The sequence below is a fragment of the Vicugna pacos genome, chromosome 16 (assembly GCF_048564905.1).
Source record: "Vicugna pacos chromosome 16, VicPac4, whole genome shotgun sequence".
NCBI lineage: Eukaryota > Metazoa > Chordata > Mammalia > Artiodactyla > Camelidae > Vicugna > Vicugna pacos.
In genome coordinates, this window is record NC_133002.1 from 34,787,257 (window position 1) to 34,807,117 (window position 19,861).

The 19,861-nt window shown below is 45.9% G+C and overlaps 1 protein-coding gene and 1 long non-coding RNA gene across 3 annotated transcripts in view; one reads left to right on the top strand and one right to left on the bottom strand.

Moving 5' to 3' along the window:
* PIP4K2B (phosphatidylinositol-5-phosphate 4-kinase type 2 beta) overlaps window positions 1-19,282 on the top strand; it is a 35,749-nt gene extending 16,467 nt beyond the window's left edge. The window contains exons 3-11 of one of the 2 annotated variants that reach the window (XR_012059609.1): window positions 1,924-2,020; window positions 4,150-4,302; window positions 5,145-5,291; window positions 6,394-6,432; window positions 6,915-7,028; window positions 13,317-13,575; window positions 14,043-14,146; window positions 14,772-16,949; window positions 19,029-19,282. Coding sequence is in view for 1 of the 2 variants with exons in the window: in XM_072938826.1 (XP_072794927.1) it covers window positions 1,924-2,020; window positions 4,150-4,302; window positions 5,145-5,291; window positions 6,394-6,432; window positions 6,915-7,028; window positions 13,317-13,575; window positions 14,043-14,146; window positions 14,772-14,852 (994 nt within the window). In the remaining variant the exon portion in view is untranslated. Of the gene's footprint in view, window positions 1-1,923; window positions 2,021-4,149; window positions 4,303-5,144; window positions 5,292-6,393; window positions 6,433-6,914; window positions 7,029-13,316; window positions 13,576-14,042; window positions 14,147-14,771; window positions 18,871-19,028 lie in introns of those variants that run through there. The other variant, XM_072938826.1, reaches the window with a different exon arrangement.
* Window positions 8,078-16,126, bottom strand: LOC140686106 (uncharacterized). Its single transcript, XR_012059610.1, has 3 exons — window positions 16,005-16,126; window positions 14,092-14,123; window positions 8,078-11,732 (listed from the first exon to the last, which is right to left on the bottom strand). It is a non-coding gene; the product is annotated as an uncharacterized lncRNA (long non-coding RNA).
* Window positions 19,283-19,861: the final 579 nt, after the last annotated feature.

Consider the following 19,861-nt stretch of genomic DNA (forward strand, 5'->3'; position numbering starts at 1 on the left):
TTCCAAAGATTTTAGGAGCTCTGTGCCAGAAACAGGAACCAACACTACATATATATTTGTAATTATATCCAATATCACACCACCTAAGGAAGGAGGGGCAGCCCTAGGCTCTGAGGCAGGAAGTGGGGTTGTTTTGTGCCAGAGGGCAGAGCTCTGGAAGTGGACATTGTACCAGAGTCTTGACATCTTGGCCTAAAGCGGACATCCAGTATTTTTTTTGTTTTCTTCTTTCTTGATTCCTTTTGTCCTTTCAACAACTGTTTGCATCCTAGTTCTCAGACTGCAGTGCTATTTACTAGAAGACGGGGGTACATAGGCAGACCAGGCCCCTGCCTTCCTAAGAAGCCACTGCTTTTTATTTCCTTGAAGTCCACCATCCTGGAGTAGTCAGAGGGACACAATCCCTTTTTTCCCCCAGTGTTACTGAGATATAATTGGCATACAGCACTTTTTTATAAGTTTAAAGTATACAGCATAATGACTTGACTTACATAAATCATGATATGATTACTACAGTAAGTTTAGTGAACATTCATCGTGTCACATAGATATAAAATTAAAGAAATAGAGAAAAAGTTTTTTCCTTGTGATGACAACAGAGGGACATAATTCTTTTTTTCTTTTTTTCTTAAAAAATTCTTTATTGCTAAAAAATTAAAACCATCTTCTGACCCTTCAGTGAGTCATAATCTTTTTGCTGGTGGAGGGTTTGAAATATTGTGAGAGTTACCAAAATGTGACACAGAGACACAAAGTGAGCAAATGCTGTTGGACAGAGGGCCATGTTTCTGAAAGGGAGTTCCCAAGCAGGATGACTGTTGTCAAGGTGGAGGATTTGGAGGAGGCATCCCTTCAAGGTGATTCTCTTCCGTCCTTGGAGTCTGTGGATTGACTAAAGAGTGGGGAGGGTGAAGATTGGTGCCAGAAGCCAGCGAACAAGAGTTCGTGGAAAGATGGGATCCCAGTTAGTTGACTGAGGACCTCTTCAATCTAAAGCACCCTCCCCTTCCATCCCAGTGGAAACCAAGGGCAGGGCTTCCTGGGTGTAACCATCTTCAGGGTGTTTTGATAGGAACATCCCCAGAGGAGAGGGACCCTTTGATGAGAAAGGCCTTTCCCTTCAGCAGTCACACTGACATTAGCCTCACAGCAGCTGTTCCTGTGCAACCACCCACCTGTGGCTGCTACAGCACTTGTGAAGTGGGGCCGACACTCAGTCTCACTTCTTTGCAGGTAAGGTTTTTTCCCTTTAAAATCTTGTTGAAAGATAGCATGCACTCAGAAAAAGTACCCAAATCATAAGAATAGAGCTAGATTAATTTTTACAGTGTACACAAGGATTGTGAAGTTTTTAAACCTTATCATGCTTAGAATCCCTGGAGTGTTTCTTAAAAATGAAGATTTCCATTCAACAAATCTGTATTGAGCACTCAGTGTGCCAGGCACTGTATAAGGCGCTGGTGCTTCCTTGGTGCCCTGGAGGAGCATATAGTCTGGAGGGGAAATAAACATGAAATACATGATTTCAGAACAATAGGAGAGATTTACAATACAGCAGGTAATTCTGATGTTCACCCTGGGTCAAAAACCCCTCTGGAAAGGAAGTTACAGGGAGGGGATAGCACCCAGGGCAGTTTCCACGTTCTTCTTGTACGCCATGAAGCAGGTGGATTTGGAGCTAATGTTTGACCAAAAAGACGGTAAACTTTGTGTAAATACTACCTCAAAAAATCTGAATTAAACAAACAAAAAAATACAGATTTCCGGACGTAACCTTCAGAGTTTTGCGGGCTTAGCAACTTACATTTTAAGTACTGCAGATTGTTCAGATCCAGACGACCTGTGGACCACACTCTGAGAAGTCCTGTTGTGTGAATTAAATGAGCGAGAGGTTTATAAAAACACGTCTCTGCTTTTCCCTAGAGAGAACCTCCCCAGTCGCTTTAAGTTTAAGGAGTACTGCCCCATGGTGTTCAGAAACCTTCGGGAGAGATTTGCAATTGATGATCAGGATTACCAGGTATGGGATGTCTTTGCGAAATCGGAGGGGTTAGGGAATGGAGGGGAGGTCGGGAAGTCACGGGACAAGTAGAGGGAAAACGTGTCTACCGTTCTTGTGCTCATCTTCCCGTCACGTCTCACTCCAGCCCAGGCAGCCTTTTCCCCAGGGTTGGTGGGCTTTTGGAGGGGTGAGGGCCTTGGAAGTGCTTCTGATGGTGCCTCACAGGGTCCGGCTCCTTTCCCAGGGAGGGAGAGCAGTGGGAGGGAGAGGGGTCTACAGAAGCGGCTTCATTTCAGTCTGACATCCCCAGTCTGGGCTGAAGAACCCTTCTCCTCCATGGTTTGACTTAAAAGAGAGAGAATTGTTGCCAGTGGGAGATGCGGCTTCTTAAAGCAGATAAGATAAGACAGATTAGAAAAGGCAGACTTCAAGGGTCATGTGACCTCTTGCCAGCTCTGCGTGCCGTCCCCGAAATTTGTCCCCTGTCCTGACGTTGAGAGGGGGGCTAAGCACTGCAGGGCAACTACTCCCTTTGGGGGCGATCATGTGAGAGAGGCCTTTGGCCTGTTGGGAGGAATCAATCCCAGTATCAGGGACGTTAAAGTCTGACTCATAGTCTGTGGCTTCTATTACTTCTCCCCCTCACACCTTTCTTGGATTTCTTTCCCTGGCCTAGTGGTGAAGGCGGGAGAATTTTCCACTTTCCTTGTGTAGCAGTAAGAAATATAGCTGATTTTCAGTTGTCTGTGGGGGAAAAAAGGAGTGTACAGCCTAGGGAAATCTAAAATGGATGCCCATATCTTGCAAAATACTGTAATTCCTCCCACCCCTTCCCAGGAAGTCTTTCACAGAGTAGTTCACGAGAAGCAGGATGGGCCCCCAGTGAGTCCGTCCCCTCTGTCCTCCACTCTGGAGGACCTACTGAGGAGGAGGGGGAGGGAACATGAGAGGAGGGAGAGATGCCAGGGACTTGAACAGTCAGGAATGGCTGTATCTAAGAGGTGGTGGGAGGTCCTCCAGCCCCTCCTGTTGGGACCAACCCTGAACTAAATCATGACCTGATCAGAGCATGAGGTTTTCTGAAAACTTCGTGCCATTATTGCAACCTCAGGTTGCTCGAGTGTCTTCCTTCCACTGTGGCTCTTTCCTTTCCCCTTGGCCATCTAACCACATCCTCTCAGTGTCAGCATGTTTTCTCTAATAGCCTTGTGGGCAAATGATTGTGCTCAAGACTGCAGTGGGGCCTGGAGGATGGTCCTCGGGGAGGGGGCTCTGTGCTCTTAGACTCCCAGTGATTTAGAGAGTCAGGAAACACTGCCTGGAAATGAGGCAGGGATAGAACCATACTTGCCAGTCCTCTCTGCCTTCTGACCTCCTGAAGGTCTTTTCCCGGCAGCTGCCTGTTGAACACAGCCCTTTGGTTGACTCATACCTTCCCTACTCCCTCCCCCCTTAAGGCTTCCCCTTGCCTTCTAGTCCTAATGGGAATGGGAGGAGCCGAGATAGAACTAGAAAAGCTCCCCAGATCTGCCTCAGAGCTCTGCACAGACAGGCAGGAGTCTGAGGTGAGGGGAAGGCGAGGGGAGAGGTGTTGGGCAGAGCAGTGAGGACCAACTTCCTGCTTTGAGAAGCATCAGGGTACATACAGAAAATAAAGAGGACTGTGTCCATTCCTTCTTTGTGCTAGACTTCTTATCTTTGTTACTCGAAGAGACTGGGGAAGTCATCTCTTGTCTGCCTGCTTGTGTTCTAGGTGAGGACACTCAGGAGTGGAGAAGTTTAGTGGCTCACCCAAGGTCGTGTTACATGTGAGCATCAGGATAAGAGGCCTGCTCTACCATCCGAGGCTTGAGTTTTAGTTTATAGAGTAGCTCTCTGGGATCAGAGTGAAAGGAAATGGTTCACAGTCAGTCCTCTAGCCATCCCAATCAAGGATTAGGAGCAGGTGGTAAGGAACAACTCTTGTCTCTCTTGAGGAAGATTTTTGGGAGAGATGTGAACTTTCATTAGAAAAGAGGTGGGGTAAGTTCCCATCGTTCTTAGTGTTGTTGGCTTTAGAACAGTCTGGCCCATGAGAGAAGACTCAGTAAAAGTCAGAGTCCTTGTTCCCCTCCCAAGGCCAGCCCGCTTTTGTCTCGGTCCCTCAGAATTCAGTGACGCGCAGTGCCCCCATCAACAGCGACAGCCAGGGCCGATGTGGCACACGTTTCCTCACCACCTATGACCGGCGCTTCGTGATCAAGACTGTGTCAAGTGAGGATGTGGCTGAGATGCACAACATCTTAAAGAAATACCACCAGGTATGGTGAGTCCTGAGCCTGGACAGCAGAGGATGGGCTGGAGGAGGGAGAAGAGAGAGGTCCTTGGGGAGGGCTCCGTCCTCTCTGGTAATGGCAGATGCCGCCTGAGAACCAGGCACTTGTCCTCCCCCAGGGCCATGTTTCTGTGAGGTGAAATGCCTACTTGAGAAAAAGAAAAAAGAAATGAAGGCATGTCATGGACACAGTCCCAGCTGAACAGCTGTTTCTCATCAGAGTTGGGATGTTTTTGCACTCTGGCACCTGCCTCATTTCTTCTAAAAGAGGTCCTGTCTGCTCAGCAGGGCTGCTGCTTTTCCTGTTCCACCCTCCTCTCCTCTGAAGCCTAGCAGGGAGTGCCTGTCCTCAGCCTGCCTGGGTCTTCAGGGAAAGCTGGCTTCTCTCTGGGCACCTAAGAAGTGGTGAAAGGGACTTGCAGTGTTTGGGGAGTTAGAGCAGAAGACATGGGGCATGGTGTGGGTGAGAGCTCTGGGGAAGGAGTCATTCTGTTTTCCCAGACGGCCGCATCATAGTCCTGCCTCTGCATCCCCTTTCTGCCCTTAAGCGTTCCCATTTCAGGCCGGCAGAGGAGATGCAAGGCCTAGATCAGCGATTTTCCTTCAAAATCCTAATAATATTAAGGTGAAGGGGCTCTGCACTGCCTGCCCAGCCTCTCACTCTGGGCAGCTGTTGTCTATTGTGAGTCTGAGGAACCCCATGACTTCACAAAATTCAATTTGAAAACCAATAGTCCAGAGGCTAGAATCCCAGGGAACATTTCAGCCTGGGGAGAGCCCTGCCCATCCTGGCACCTTCATACGTTCCTTTCCTCCCTTCCTTTCTAGTTTATAGTGGAGTGTCATGGCAATACCCTTCTGCCACAGTTCCTGGGCATGTACCGCCTGACCGTGGATGGCGTGGAAACCTACATGGTGGTCACCAGGAATGTGTTCAGCCATCGGCTCACTGTACACCGCAAGTATGACCTCAAGGTAAGAGGTTCTGTGTTTCCCAGCTCTGTGGCTGCCTTCTCTCTGGGGCTTGGAGAGGCTACGACTCTAATTTCCACATAATGGGAATAAGTGGAGCAAATGTTTTGGCATGGACAAATGACTCGAGAGTTGATATGCCTAATTCTTGTGGGTTAAAGGCTGTTTGAAGTCCAGGTGACAGTGACAAGAGGTTATTTAAACCCCAGATGTAACAACTGATGTTCTTCAACTCCTGTCAGGGGGATGTGTGCACCGAAGGCAGCAGTATGGGAACAGGCTGTGCTGACGCACACACCCTGGCAGCTTTCCAGGCCCCGTGGACTGACAGCACAAGCGAATTTCTAGACACTGAAGAGAACACATTAGCTGAAACTAGCACAACATCATAAATCAGTGATACTTCAGTTAAAAAAAAACAAAAACACATTGGTGCCTGTGAACTACAGCAACCACAGCTCTCCACTGCTCCTGAACCTGGTTTCCTGACCCCTGTTACCTTGCGCCGCTCCCCCGTCTCTGTTGCAGCTACACTGGTTTCCTTCCCATTTGTGCAGTGCCTGTGCGCTCCACCTCCCCAGGATCCCACACAGGCTGCCTGCAATCCCCTCCCTGCCTGTTTCTCCACCTCCGCCTTCCCCCACCTAATTCCTTCCTACTTAGCCTTGTGAGCTCAGCTCAAATATCACCTCTTCTAAGAAGCAGGCTTTGGTTACTGCCCCTCTCCAGTCCAGACCCGGCCTCTGTGCTACATGCTCTCAGAGTGTCCCGTCTTCTCCCCTGTACCACTTTGCATCATTGTAATTAACAGATTAATTAATCGTGTAGCTACTGTGTAATGTCTAGCTTCCCTGTTAGAAGGAAAGTTCCTTAAGGGCAGGGGCTGAGTCTCTCCTATTTCCTGAGCATGTGTCTGGTATAGGCAGATCTTTACAAGCAGTCTGTGACAGTGGAAGTGAACCAGTTGCTGCCTCCTGGCCCCTCTAGGAGTCTAACCAGCCTACTTGAATTCAACTGCTGCCTCTCCCCAAAGACTGGTGCATGTTTTTTCACTCAACGGAATTTGCCTCAGCTGGACTTCTCCTGATGGCTCTTATCCTTTCAGGGTTCTACTGTCGCCAGAGAAGCGAGTGACAAGGAGAAGGTATGCTGGGACCTGAGCTGATCAGTTGTGTAATGGGTCACATGGAATCGGAAAAACCTTCTGTCGGCCCGCTTGTCCCTGTCTCCACCATCGCCCCAGCCCAATTCCTAGACTCGCAGACATGCTCTGTGTCACTAAGCACCTGCCTTTCCTCATCCTTGGCCTAGGCCTTCGTCTCCAGCCTTTCACCTCTGCCCTTGCTGGGTTCTTCATCGTCCTGGAGGTCTGGCAGTTTCTATCATACAGTCCAGCCTGAATAAGTGAGTCATCCAGGCTCAGCAGGAAGTCCTTTGGTCAGTCCCCAGTGTCTGACATATGCCACATATTTGCCATCCCTGCCTGCCTGAAGCCTGAGTCTGTAGACTCCTAGACTAAGCTCCTGATCTGGCAGGTTGGCTAAGGACCCTTTTCTTTCCTGTACCATTGCCCTCAGCAGAGGACTCCTTGGGGTGAATAACCTAACACGGCTATTGCTCTTCCAGGCCAAGGACTTGCCAACATTCAAAGACAATGACTTCCTCAACGAAGGACAGAAACTTCACGTGGGAGAGGAGAGTAAAAAGAACTTCCTGGAAAAACTGAAACGGGATGTAGAGGTACGTATTAATCCTTGTTGTTGCTTTGCTTGAGCAGCGCTCCCTCTTGTCCCCAGAGGAGGGGCCTCTTTAACATTAACGAAAATTGAATTCAGGAGTGTACTCAAAAGGGAAGATGGCGATTTGAGCAGTGTGGGTAGTTATTTGTATCAAAGCTATAGCAAATGAACATTCCATTTGGGGGGACACAGTTTGTGCAAGTAGAACCTTTGTAACTCAGTTTGGAATGCTTTCCCTAATCTCTTCACTAATCTGTTTTCAACCTCATTTTCAAACCTCTTCAAACTTCCTTTCTTGTAGTATCCCCATGGTGGAGGGGGCATCCAGCTGTCAGAATGACAGGAAGCTATTAAGATCCACCAACCATGCCTTTCTCTAGGTCTGATTCTCCTCTTACCTAGCAACTTTCTGGTTGAAATGGGACTTCCTGTGGAGAATTCCTCCAGGGGAGACAGGTGCTAAATAATGAATGTGATATCTGGACCACTTAATAACTCAATGTCTCCTTTTTTAATAAGTTGGGGAGCCTGCTCATTAAAACCAAACACTACAGATTTTAAAAAATGTTTTACTGTTTTTTTATTGTGATAACATATGCATAACATAAAATTCACCATCTTAACCATTTTTAAGTTTAATGGCATTAAGTGCATTTATGCTGTTGTGCAGCCATCCCCACCATTCATCTCCAGAACTTTTTCATCTTCCCAAAGTAAAACTCTGTACCCAAGAAACACTGATTCTTCATTCCCCCTTTCCCCTTGCCTTTGGCAACCACCATTTACTTCATGCCTCCATGAAATTGACTACTCTAGGACCCTCATGCAAGTGGATCATATAATATTTGTCCTTGTGTCTTGCTTATTTTACTTACCATGAAGTCTTCAAGGTTCATTCATGTTGTACTGTGTGTTAGAATGTCCTTCCTTTTTGAGGCTGAATAATATTCCATTGCATGTAAGTGTGTACTACATTTGATCTTCCATTGATTCCTCCATCAATGGACACTTGGTACATTAGTTAAGATTCTCCAGAGAAACAGAATAGGGTGTAGTTAGATAGATAGATGTTTATTATAAGGAATTGACTCACAATTATGGAGGCTGGCAAGTCCCAAGATCTACAGTTGGCAAGCTAGAGACCCAAGAGCGAATGTAGTTTTAGTCCAGAGGCCAGCAGGCTTGGACCCAGGAAGAACTGATGTTTCAGTCTACATCTGAAGAGAGGAAGAAACTGATGTCTTAGCTCAGAGGCAGTTAGGCAAGAGGAGTTAGCTATTTATTTATGTATTTGTTTTATATATATATATATATATACTTTTTTATTGAATTATAGTCATTTTACAATGTTGTGTCAAATTCCAGTGTAGAGCACAATTTTTCAGTTATACATGAACATACATACATTCATTGTCACATTCTCTTTTGCTGTGATCCACCACAAGATCCTGTATATATTTCCCTGTGCTACACAGTACAATCTTGTTTATCTATTCTACATTTTGAAATCCCAGTCCCTTCCCACCCCCCATTTATGTATGTGTAAATTAAAAAAATTTTAAGGATTTATTACTTGCAGCAAGTAGGGAGAATACCAGGGAGCTTTCCCAAAAGAGTACTTCAGGAGGAGTTCCCTTTTACTTGCAGGAAGATCGGTGCTTTTGTTCTATTCAAGCCTTCAACTGATTGGATGAGGCCCACCCACACTAGGGAGGACAACCTGCTTTACTCACTTTACCAATTCACATGTTAATCTCATCTATAAACAGTATCACAGACAATAATATTTGACCAAATTCTGGGCACTCAGTAGCCCAGTCAAGTTGATACATAAAATTAACCATCACACTTGGATTGCTTTATTGTGAGTAATGCTGCTGTGAACATGGGTTCTGTAAAATTCTTTTTGCCAGGAAGCTTTTCCTTAACCACTTCCTATTATGTTTCTGCCTTTATTCTGACATTCAGTTTGTCCAGAGTCTTTCTCTTGCTTTTTCTACTTTTCTCCCTGTTATGACCTCAAAGAAGAATTTAAGGCAGTTTACACAGTTCCTGTGTTTTCACCTGCATGTTGTGTTATAAATGTTTGCAGGCAGATAGGAGGGGGTGTGGTTCATGGACTCTCTCCCCTCTGGGACTCTGGCCCCTTCTGCCTTGGCCTTGAGAGGGCCTTTTGCAGAGGTGCTTGCAGTGGTGCCCCTCACCTTTCCCTGTGGAGGAGATTCTGTTGATCTCCTATAATTGAGACTTCTTGTGCTTTTAGTTGTGTTCTGGGCCAGTGTATGAAGCCTCTCTGGTCATATTATGATTCTCCTCATAGTTCTGTAGTCACAGAACTGTAGTCACAGTGGTCAGTCAGACAGTTTCCTGGTGCTGCAGGCTCATTTCTGACCATGGCAGAATGGCTGGCACATGGCTAATGGTGCCTGCTGGCTAGTTCACAGAGGATCTGGGCCAATGACTCTGGCCTCATCTTAGATAAACTGGAATGCCAGCTGGCCATTTGTATCCTGTATCATTCTCATGCTCTTTATCCTTCTCCAAGTCATGGGGTCCAAGATCAGAAGACTTAGGCACCATCCTGCTCACAACACTCATTACATGGATGAGAAAACAGGCTTGGCGAGGGAAGCCACACAGTGTAAGGGTGGCCCCAGCATTCTCCCCGTACACCACACGGCCTCTTTTGACCTTTGGAAAGAAATTGAGGATGTTGGTTGGTTCTGACTGCCATTATTATGTTGTGTTCCCTTTTCTTTTTCTCTACATTTTTATCCTAATTAGGTAAAGAAGCCAGATTGCATAGGTTTTCAAACTTTGTGACCACAGCTCAAGGTACATTTTACCTGGCAACCCAATACACACACACACACACACACACTATCTTTACTTACTTCATGTTATGTACTCTGATATTTTCTATTCTATTTTATGGTATTTAATAATAATAATTAAAAAAATCCTAGTCCCAGCCCACTAAATTGAATTTAGGACTCAACAATCATTTGAGATGCATGGTTTGAAAGATAATGCTATGTTACATCCATCTCTCCAGTCTCTTGTGCTGTGCAGCATTCCATTATTTCTTTCCTCAAACTTGCCATGGTCTCCTTTTTTTTTTAATTTTTAAAACATTTTTATTGAAGTATAGTTGATTTATAATGTTTCAGATATACAGGAAAGTGACTTAGTTTTATATATATACACACACAACATATACATTCTTTTCCAGATTCTTTTTTTTTAAGGAAGTTTTAATGCTAAGCATATACTCTACCACTGAGTTAGACCCACCACCCCCAGATTCTTTTCCATTATAGGTTATTACAAGATATTGAATATAGTTCCCTGTGCTATATGAAGGTCCTTATTGTTTATCTATTTTCTGTATAGTAGTTTGTATCTTTTAACCCCAAATTATAATTTATCCCTCCTACCTCACCCCTTTGGTAACCATAAGTTTGTTTGCATGTCTATGAGTCTGTAGATTCTATATATAAGTGATACTTGTCTTTCTCTAAGTTACTTCACTGAGTGTGATCATCTCTAGGTCCATCCATGTTACTGCAAATGGCATTATTTCATTTTTAGTGACTGAGTAATATTCCATTATGTATATATACCACATCTTTATCCATTCATCCATCTGTGGACATTTAAGTTGTTTCCATGTCTTAGCTATTGTAATAGTGCTGTTATGAACATTGAGGTGCATGTATCTTTTCTAATTAGTTTTTGTATTTTCTAGATATATGCCCAGGACAGGGATTGCTGGATCATGTTGTAACTCTATATTTAATTTTTTAAGGACTCTCCTTACTGTTTTCTATAGTGGCTGCACCAACTTACATTCTTTCCAGCAGTGTAGGAGGGTTCCCTTTTCTTCACATCCTCTCTAGCATTTATTATTTGTAGACTTTTAGATGATGGCCATTCTGACCAACATGAGATGATGCCTCTTATTTTTGATTGGCATTTCTCTAATAATTAGCAACATTGAGCATCTTTTCATGTGCCTGTTTGCCGTCTGTATGTCTTCTTTGGAGAAATGTCTATATAAGTCTTCTGCCCATTTTTTGATTGGGTTTTTTTAACATTTTTTATTGATTTATAATCATTTTACAATGTTGTGTCAAATTCCAGTGTTCAGCACAATTTTTCAGTCATACATGGACATATACACACTCATTGTCACATTTTTTTCTCTGTGAGCTACCATAACATTTTGTGTATATTTCCCTGTGCTATACAGTATAATCTTGTTTATCTATTCTACAATTTTGAAATCCCAGTCTATCCCTTCCCACCCTCCGCCCCCCGGCAACCGCAAGTCTGTATTCTCTGTCCATGAGTCTATTTCTGTCCTGTATTTACGCCTTGTTTTTGTTTGTTTGTTTGTTTTTTAGATTCCACATATGAGCGATCTCATATGGTATTTTTCTTTCTCTTTCTGGCTTACTTCGCTTAGAATGACATTCTCCAGGAGCATCCATGTTGCTGCAAATGGCGTTATGTTGTCGGTTTTTATGGCTGAGTAGTATTCCATTATATAAATATACCACCTCTTCTTTATCCAGTCACCTGTTGATGGACATTTAGGCTGTTTCCATGTTTTGGCTATTGTAAATAGTGCTGCTATGAACATTGGGGTGCCGGTGTCATCCTGAAGTAGGGTTCCTTCTGGATACAAGATACAATAAACCTCCTAGAGGAAAACATAGGCAAAACATTATCTGACATACATTTCAAAAATTTTCTCCTAGTAGAAATAAAAGCAAGAATAAACAAATGGGACCTAATGAAACTTACAAGCTTCTGCACAGCAAAGGAAACCATAAGTAAAACAAGAAGACAACCTACGGAATGGGAGAAAATTTTTGCAAATGAAACCGACAAAGGCTTGATCTCCAGAATATATAAGCAGCTCATATGGCTCAATAAGAAAAAAAATAAACAACCCAATCCAAAAATGGGCAGAAGACCTAAACAAGCAGTTCTCCAAGGAAGACATACAAATGTTCAAAAGGCACATGAAAAAATACTCAATATCACTAATTATCAGAGAAATGCAAATCAAAACTACAATGAGGTATCACCTCACACCAGTCAGAATAGCCGTCATTCAAAAATCCACAAATGACAAATGCTGGAGAGGCTGTGGAGAAAGGGGAACCCTCCTGCACTGCTGGTGGGAATGCAGTTTGGTGCAGCCAGTATGGAAAACAGTGTGGAGATTCCTCAAAAGACGAGGAATAGACTTACAGTATGATCCAGGAATCCCACTCCTGGGCTTGTATCCAGAAGGGTGGTTTGTTTTTTATATTGAGCTGTATAAGCTGTTTGTATATTTTAGAAATTAATCTCTTATCATTCACATTATTTGAAAATATTTTCTCCCATTCTGTAGGTTGTCTTTTTATTTATGGTCTCCTTTGCTGTGCAAAAGCTTTTAAATTTAATTAGGTCTCCGCTTGTTTATTTTTGCTTTTGTTTCCATTACTTTAGGACATGGATCCAAAAAATATTGCTGTGATTTATGTCAGAGTGTTGTCTGTGTTTTCCTCTAGGGGTTTTATAGTATCTGGTCTTACATTTAGGTCTTTAATCCATTTTGAGTTTACTTTTGCATATGGTGGTAGGGAATGTTCTAATTTCATACTTTTACATGTAGCTGTCCAGTTTTCCCAGCACTGCTTATTGAAAAGACTATCTTTTCTCCATTATATATTCTTGTCTCCTTTGTAGATTAACTGACCCATAAGTGCATGGGTTTATTTCTGGGCTTTTGTACTGTTCCATTGATCTGTGTGTCTGTTTCTGTGCCAGTACCATACTGTTCTGATTACTGTAGCTTTGTAGTATAGCCTGAAGTCCGAGAGCATGATTCTTCCAGCTCCGTTCTTCTTTCTCAAGTTTGTTTTGGCTAGCCATGTCCTCTTTTGATCCCAGATGGAATGGCCTGTTTCTCTTCCTGCAGTGCGCCTTCTACTTTTACTCCCAACCTCTGCCTGCCTGACTCCTCTTCATCCATGAGGCTCAGTTTCAACTCCTTTCCTCATGGAGGCCCTCCCCCTGCTGCTCTGGACTCCCACAGCTTCTTGCCCTTGTGGAATGACTGTCTTTTCCATTAGACATCAAGTTCATTGAGGGCAGAGACTCTACTGTCTTATTCAGAATGGGAGAATTGAGTTGAAAGGAATGCCCTTTCTCCTCTTTCCAGATACCACTCTGCCTCTCCAGATGTCCCATGTAACCTCTTCCTTCCACCTCTCCTTCCCCCATCTCCTAGTTCCTGGCCCAGCTGAAGATCATGGACTACAGCCTGCTGGTGGGCATCCACGATGTGGACCGGGCAGAGCAGGAGGAGATGGAGGTGGAGGAGCGGGCAGAGGACGAGGAGTGTGAGAACGACGGGGTGGGCGGCAACCTGCTCTGCTCCTACGGCACACCTCCGGACAGCCCGGGCAACCTCCTCAGCTTTCCCCGGTTCTTCGGGCCTGGCGAGTTTGATCCCTCTGTTGATGTCTATGCCATGAAAAGCCATGAAAGTAAGTAGGAGCCTGCACCTGTACCTCCCCCTTCCAGCCTGTTGTGTAGATGACCCGTGGGTGTCTGGGCTTCCACCTTATTAACTGTTGACTTTGGCCTCTTTCTGGCTCTAGGCTGCCATCCTGGGTCACTACCGGTCACTCTGTCTTCTGGGGCCCTGGGATTCTTCTCTGTCAGGCCTTCTTTCACTCTTTGCTTGTCCTGGACAGCTGAGGCGTGGTTGAGCTCTGGTTCATGGGGTGGACAAAACTTCGTAAATAGTGTCATGTCAATCCTGCAGGGTAGCTGTGAAGATTAAATAAAATAAGAGCTATGAAAGCTTCTAAGAAGGACTCCACTGGCCATCCCTTTTCTCAGATTCCAAATGATAGGGATGAATCTGGATGTCATATCTGAGGAGTTATGGACCCAGCTGCTTTCTGGTCTTCTGCCTGCCTCTTCTTTCCTGCTTCCTCTCCTCATTCAGGTGCCCCCAAGAAGGAAGTTTATTTCATGGCCATCATTGATATACTCACACCATATGATGCTAAGAAGAAAGCTGCACATGCTGCCAAAACAGTGAAACACGGGGTGAGTTCCTGTCTCCATCCAGGCCTGGGGAGTGGGCTCTCAGACCCCCAAGGAGGCCTCTTACTCTAAGGAAACACCCTCCTGCCCCCTCCCCCCAGGACAGGGAACAGGAAGGGCAGCCTGCCTGGTTGCTTTGTGTCCCCTTTTCACTGTCTACAGCATATCCCCATCAGCGGCTGGCTGATATGCCCAACTTGTTTTTCGCCTAGTTCTCTGGCTCCTTTCCCCAGGGCTGCTGGGCATATTGTGCGTCTTGTTGACCACTGGTAATAGCTCTGTTTACATGCCCACACTGCTCCCCAGGGGCCTGTTTCCCCATGGACTTCAAACTACTGTTCTCCAAAGAGGGGCCCCACAGAGATCTGGAGCTTCTCTGCCACCTCCCCCACTGCCTTGCCCTCCTTCAGTGGGTACAGCCCTGAGGGTTGTGAATCAGAGGAGTGGGGCCAGGGCAATTTTGAGACATGGGAACCGTTTCTCAAAGTGGCCTGCCCAGTTCGGGGCGGTGGGTAGTATTTAGCTCTTATGCGGAACCAGAGGTTCCTGAATACCCAGACCCCTCCCAGGTGCAGCCTCCTGATGAAGACCAAGGAGCTCGACCTGAGTTGGCTTCTGTATATTACAGGCGGGGGCCGAGATCTCGACTGTGAACCCTGAACAGTACTCCAAACGCTTCAACGAGTTCATGTCCAACATCCTGACGTAGTTACCCTCTACCGTCAGCCAGAGCCAGAGTGCTGGATGTGGGGTCGGGGATTGGAAGAGGGAGAGGGTGTATTTGGGCTAGATGGGAGGGTGGGGAGCAGAGTTGGGGTAGGGAAGGGCTTTAGCAATGAGACTGCAGCCTGTGACACTGAAAGAGACCCTGCTGGGGAGGAGGGGATGTGCTGTGTGTGCGTGCTCACAGGATGTAGCCTCACCTTCTGCTTACCCTTGATTTCTTCCCCCCACATTTACCCAGGTTAAAAAAGGAGTTTCCTTTTTGTTACCTTGTAACCTTTTAAGATACCTTGGGGCTAGAGATGACTGTGTGGGCTTATTTGGGTTTTGTTTTTGAAATTTCATTGCTCCAGATTTGCTATTTATAATGATGTCTGTCACCTTATCCACCCTCCCCATCCCTGCCCTGCTGTCAGTTCCCTTCAATTAAAGAAGCACTCATAGACCCAGCCAAGGGTCCTCTCAGAGCAAAGCGCTCTGATACCAGAGGAGAAGCGGTTAGACCGCCTCAGCCCTGCTGCATTTGATCTAGTCTGGATTTAATTTTTTTTACTTCATGGAGTATCGTGCACAGCTTCCTTCACCTTTCCGCCTTGGATCCAAGTGAAATGTTACATGATTCCTCCATGTAAATGCTGTCCCTCCTGAAGGAACACTCCAGATCAACATCAGGCATCTTGGATCAGAATCACAGATCTTAGATGGGAGTGAGTTCATCCTCATGGATGGTAAGGGTTCAGTGGGGGCTGGTGGGCTCTCAGACAGCTGGTTCTCAGAGAACCCCATGACCATCACCCAAGCCCCTGGGCTCTCTCGGTCTCTGGAGTTCAGATTTCACCATAAAGCCTGTTGCTCACTGAGTCAAGAGGAACTAGAAATCACCTTTCAATATAACACGACCCTCGTGCTTAAATGGCTGATGAGTATCAAATGAAGTCTTGTGCCCTCCATCCATTTACTTCCTTCTAACCTTCTCCCAGGCACTCTCACTTATCAGTAAACTTTTAGGTGGGGGCAGATCTCCACGTGCCTGGGCTGCTCCTTGCAGAGATACCTCTTCAAGCCCCAGGGCTACCATGTAGGTTATCTGACTCCCTGTGCCTGTGGTTTGTCACCTGGATGGTTGTGGCCAGCATACCTTGGATTGTGGCACCCAAGCCTGAGCCACTTGAGGATATGACCCAGGAACTCCAGTGTGGAGGCTTGATGTGGGGTTCCACCTGGCCCCAACCTCAGAGCTGTTTCTCCTTGATGCCCGCCTCTAGACTTTTAGCAGCTCAGCCACCCACAGGCCTCCTCTGGAGTGGCATCCTGCAGCTTCCTACAGGATCTCTACTCACCTTCTGAGCCTGCTACCCAGGCCTCAGAACTGAGCCTCAGAATTGTGCCCCTCTGTGATGCCATCAGAGCAGTCTGGTCTGGCTAGGAGAGAAAACAGCCCTGTGCTGGGGGAGGTACATTCCTGCATCTTCTCACCTTCTCACCAGGAACTGGGGATTTGGAATGAGATACGGTAAAACTTGTAGATAACTCCACAGATGGAAAGAAAGTTTGTGGAACCATTTTGAATGAGTAGATTGGTTTCCTTGGCTTCCTCCAAACCTGGCCAAGCTCAGCTTCCGGAGCAGGAACGAGCACCGTCTCTGTGCCTAGCCAACAGCATTTAGGTCAGGGAGGCCGCATTCTTGGACTCCACTGGGGCTGTTGGAACCCTTCTGGGAGAGGCAGACTGGGGCCAAATAACTGCCCTGGCCCCAGGAAGGGGCTGTAGGAAGCTCTGAACGTCAGCAGCAAGACTGCGAAGTGACTTGGGGAAGAACTTGGAACCAAGTGACTCATGAAGAAAACACATTTGACTTAGGAAGGGATTAGTAGGAATGATGTTTGGACTTGATTTCCTCATCTCCTGATCAAGAATGAAAATTTGGATCTGCTCCTAGTCAGGCCCAGCGTCTCCAAAGCTTGGCAGGTTGTCCCCCAACGGCCTCCACAGCCTTGGGCTCCCATCGGCTTCCTGCATTTGGTCTGCTGATCGTGTTGCCATAATGTGTACGAAAAGTGTAACCAGTCGTATCAGTTAAAGGTGAGCTACCAGATATCTAACTTCTTTAACATTGAGTTTTTGTGGGTTTTTTTTTTTTGTACATTGTTTACATTTTGAGAGAAAGCATTCTATTTTAAATGCTCTTTTTGTTTTTCTGACAGTATTGTTGACTGAGTCGAAACATTTGAGCAGTGGTTTGGAGGATTTTAAATTTTTTTTAAAGGTCATTCTCTGTGCTATCTGCAAAACCTTGGGTTTGGTCCTCTAATTCCTTTGGCATTCAGATGTTTAAAAGCTATTTATCTTGGTTTATACAAGTTTTTTCTCTCTCTTTTTTTTTTGTAATGATGAAGATATTATATTTGGTTTGCAGTCTGAATGTAGAGAAAGTGAAGTGATCCCCAAAGTTGTCTGCCCCTACTCTTCTCCAAGCCCCACCCTTCCCTCGCTGGGCAGTAGAAGGCATCCAAGGGGAGGTGACTACCCTCCCCATCACTCTTTGGAGCCATGAAGAAAAGCTGAAAGGTCTTACGGCATCCCAGAATAATTTGGGGTCTCCCAAGAACAAAGATATAAGAATGGGACGTGGGTGACTAGGTGAGGCCTGGTTAGGGATAAGGACAGGATTCCCCTCTGTTCTCTCCCTCTACCATTTAACCAGTCACAGCTTCTCCTGTCCTGCCCCTCTAATTCTGAAAGTGTGGCTGAGAAAACTCTAGTCTCCCAGGTCTCCCCACCAAAGGGAGGGGTTCTCTGAAAATTCCGCTTAGACCACTAGCAGGCCTCTGGCCCTTGTTCCTATTAATGAACCACTGAGTCTTGGTCCCCCAGTGCAAGCTCCTTCCCTGTGCCCTGCAGTTTGGGGGTTACGGGGCAGGTTAGGAAGCCAGCTCCAGGAGCACAGACCGAAGCAGTGCTTGATCTCTCCTTATCTAGCTCAGGGGTTACGGGTCTGTGGCACGTGCTACGAGTCGCCCCTTGGCTTTTCTCAGTGGCACAACCTAGGTTCCCACCACAGGCAGCTCGTCCTCCCTTCTCCCTCTTCCTACTTTTGTTTCTCTTGCCTGTGCTTTAGACCTCAAACAGGTCCCCTGGTAGTGCTCAGGGCTCACTCCTGCCCTACCGAGTTTCCCCTCTTCACAGTCTGCCAGGGCCTGCCCCGGGGAGGTGGACCAAAGACCCAGGACTTTTCTCAGTAGCCAGTCCCACCCCCGTAATTGTCTCTTTACCAATTCAGGTAGGGAGAAAAATACAGCAATCCCCAGCATTTGAGCTACTCAAGTGTTAGGGGCCAGAAGGGACAATGTGTTTAAACTACCCTTAGAGCTCTGGCCTTAGACCTGTGGCTCCCCCAGTTCCAGGGACCTCACTTCTTTCTGGCAGAAATGTGGGGAGGGGGATCCAGCCTGAGCACAGGAATCAAAGGGAAAACATTCAAACTGCCCCCAACTTTACCAGCCATCTGCAGGGGGCTATGACTTAGCCCTAGCCTTCTGAAACGTGCCACTTAGGGAGAGTGTCTCCAAAGGGAAGAGAATTGCCTGTCCCCAGCGAGTTGTGCCGAGATCCTTTGGAGGCTGGGGAGGAAACTTCCAGAGAAGCCCCTTCCCCTTGCTCAGAGCCATTTTGTGAGGAAGTGGGAACCAACAACCTTTGGGGGAAGGCCTGGTGCTGCTCAGCACACTCAAGCATCAGGTCAGATATTGTAATCAAAAAATGTGAATAAAGTTTAGATTCAGCTTTTGGGAGAGCAGGATAAACTACCACCCCACCATATGTGTGTGACTTCTCAATTTCCCACTGCAATTTCCATTTTTTAAATAGGAATTTTCAACCCCCTGTGCTTGTCTAACGTCTGCTCGGAACAATTCGAGACCTCGTTACTGTTTTAAATGCATGCATGTTAAGATGAATCTCCAACCCGAGGAAAAAAAAATAAAACTCAAAAAAGCTTTGTGTATATACCTGTTATGTGTGAGTCCTTTGGAAATGAGCCTTTTATTTATCCTTTTCATAATTAAAAGGTTTGGGTCCCAGTTTCAAAGGCTGCTTGGGCTAAGTCAGGGTATGGCTTGAGTTTGGACAAAGACGTCAGTGACTTTGGTCACCCACTTTCAGGCGCAGTCGCTAAGCAGTGGTTAAGAGCACAGGCACCAGAGGCTGCCAGCCGTCGCTCCCATGCTCACTGAGGAGTGGACAAACCGGCCCTCCCTTCTCCAGCTGCATAGAACCAACAACACTTGCCAGAAGCCACACACCGGCCCCAGCTCTCCCTTGGCTAGCTATGTGGCTGACTTAACAAGACACCTCTATGTGCCTCAGGTTCTCCATCTAAGCTCTTTTAGATTAAAATCTGGTGGTTCTCAAATGTGGTTCTAGACTAGCAGTGTCAGCAGCATGTGGGAATCAAATTCTCCAGTCCCTCTGCAGACCTGAATCAGAAACTGTTTTAATAAGCCCTCCAGGTGATTCTGATGGAGGCTAAAGTTTAGGAACTACTTGCTAATTAGGGCATCTAGGTTGCAAGCTGGAATCATTTGGGGAACTTTTGGAAAAATAGGTGCCCAGGCCCCTTTAAAAGGCCAGACAAATCAGAATCTTGAGGGATGGGATCTAAATACCTGTGTTTTAGAAGCTCCCTAGGTGACTAATGTGCAGCCACGATTAAAAAACACTGGTGTACAAGGAAATTACTTGTGGATACTTGGCCAAATTTCTGTCTGAAAAAATGAAAGATTTAAGGGTTTTCCAAGAATTGAATAAAAAGGATTGGCTTTGGAGTCAAATGGAACACGGGTTTACATCTTTGCCCTACCACCTATTAAAGTGGCCACGGGCAAGTTATTTAACTACCATTAAACAAGGATGTCAATTACCTTAAGTCAACATGATTAAATTCTAGAATGCGTAAAGCACTTTGTGCTGCGCTAGCACATAGCAGGCAGCCAACA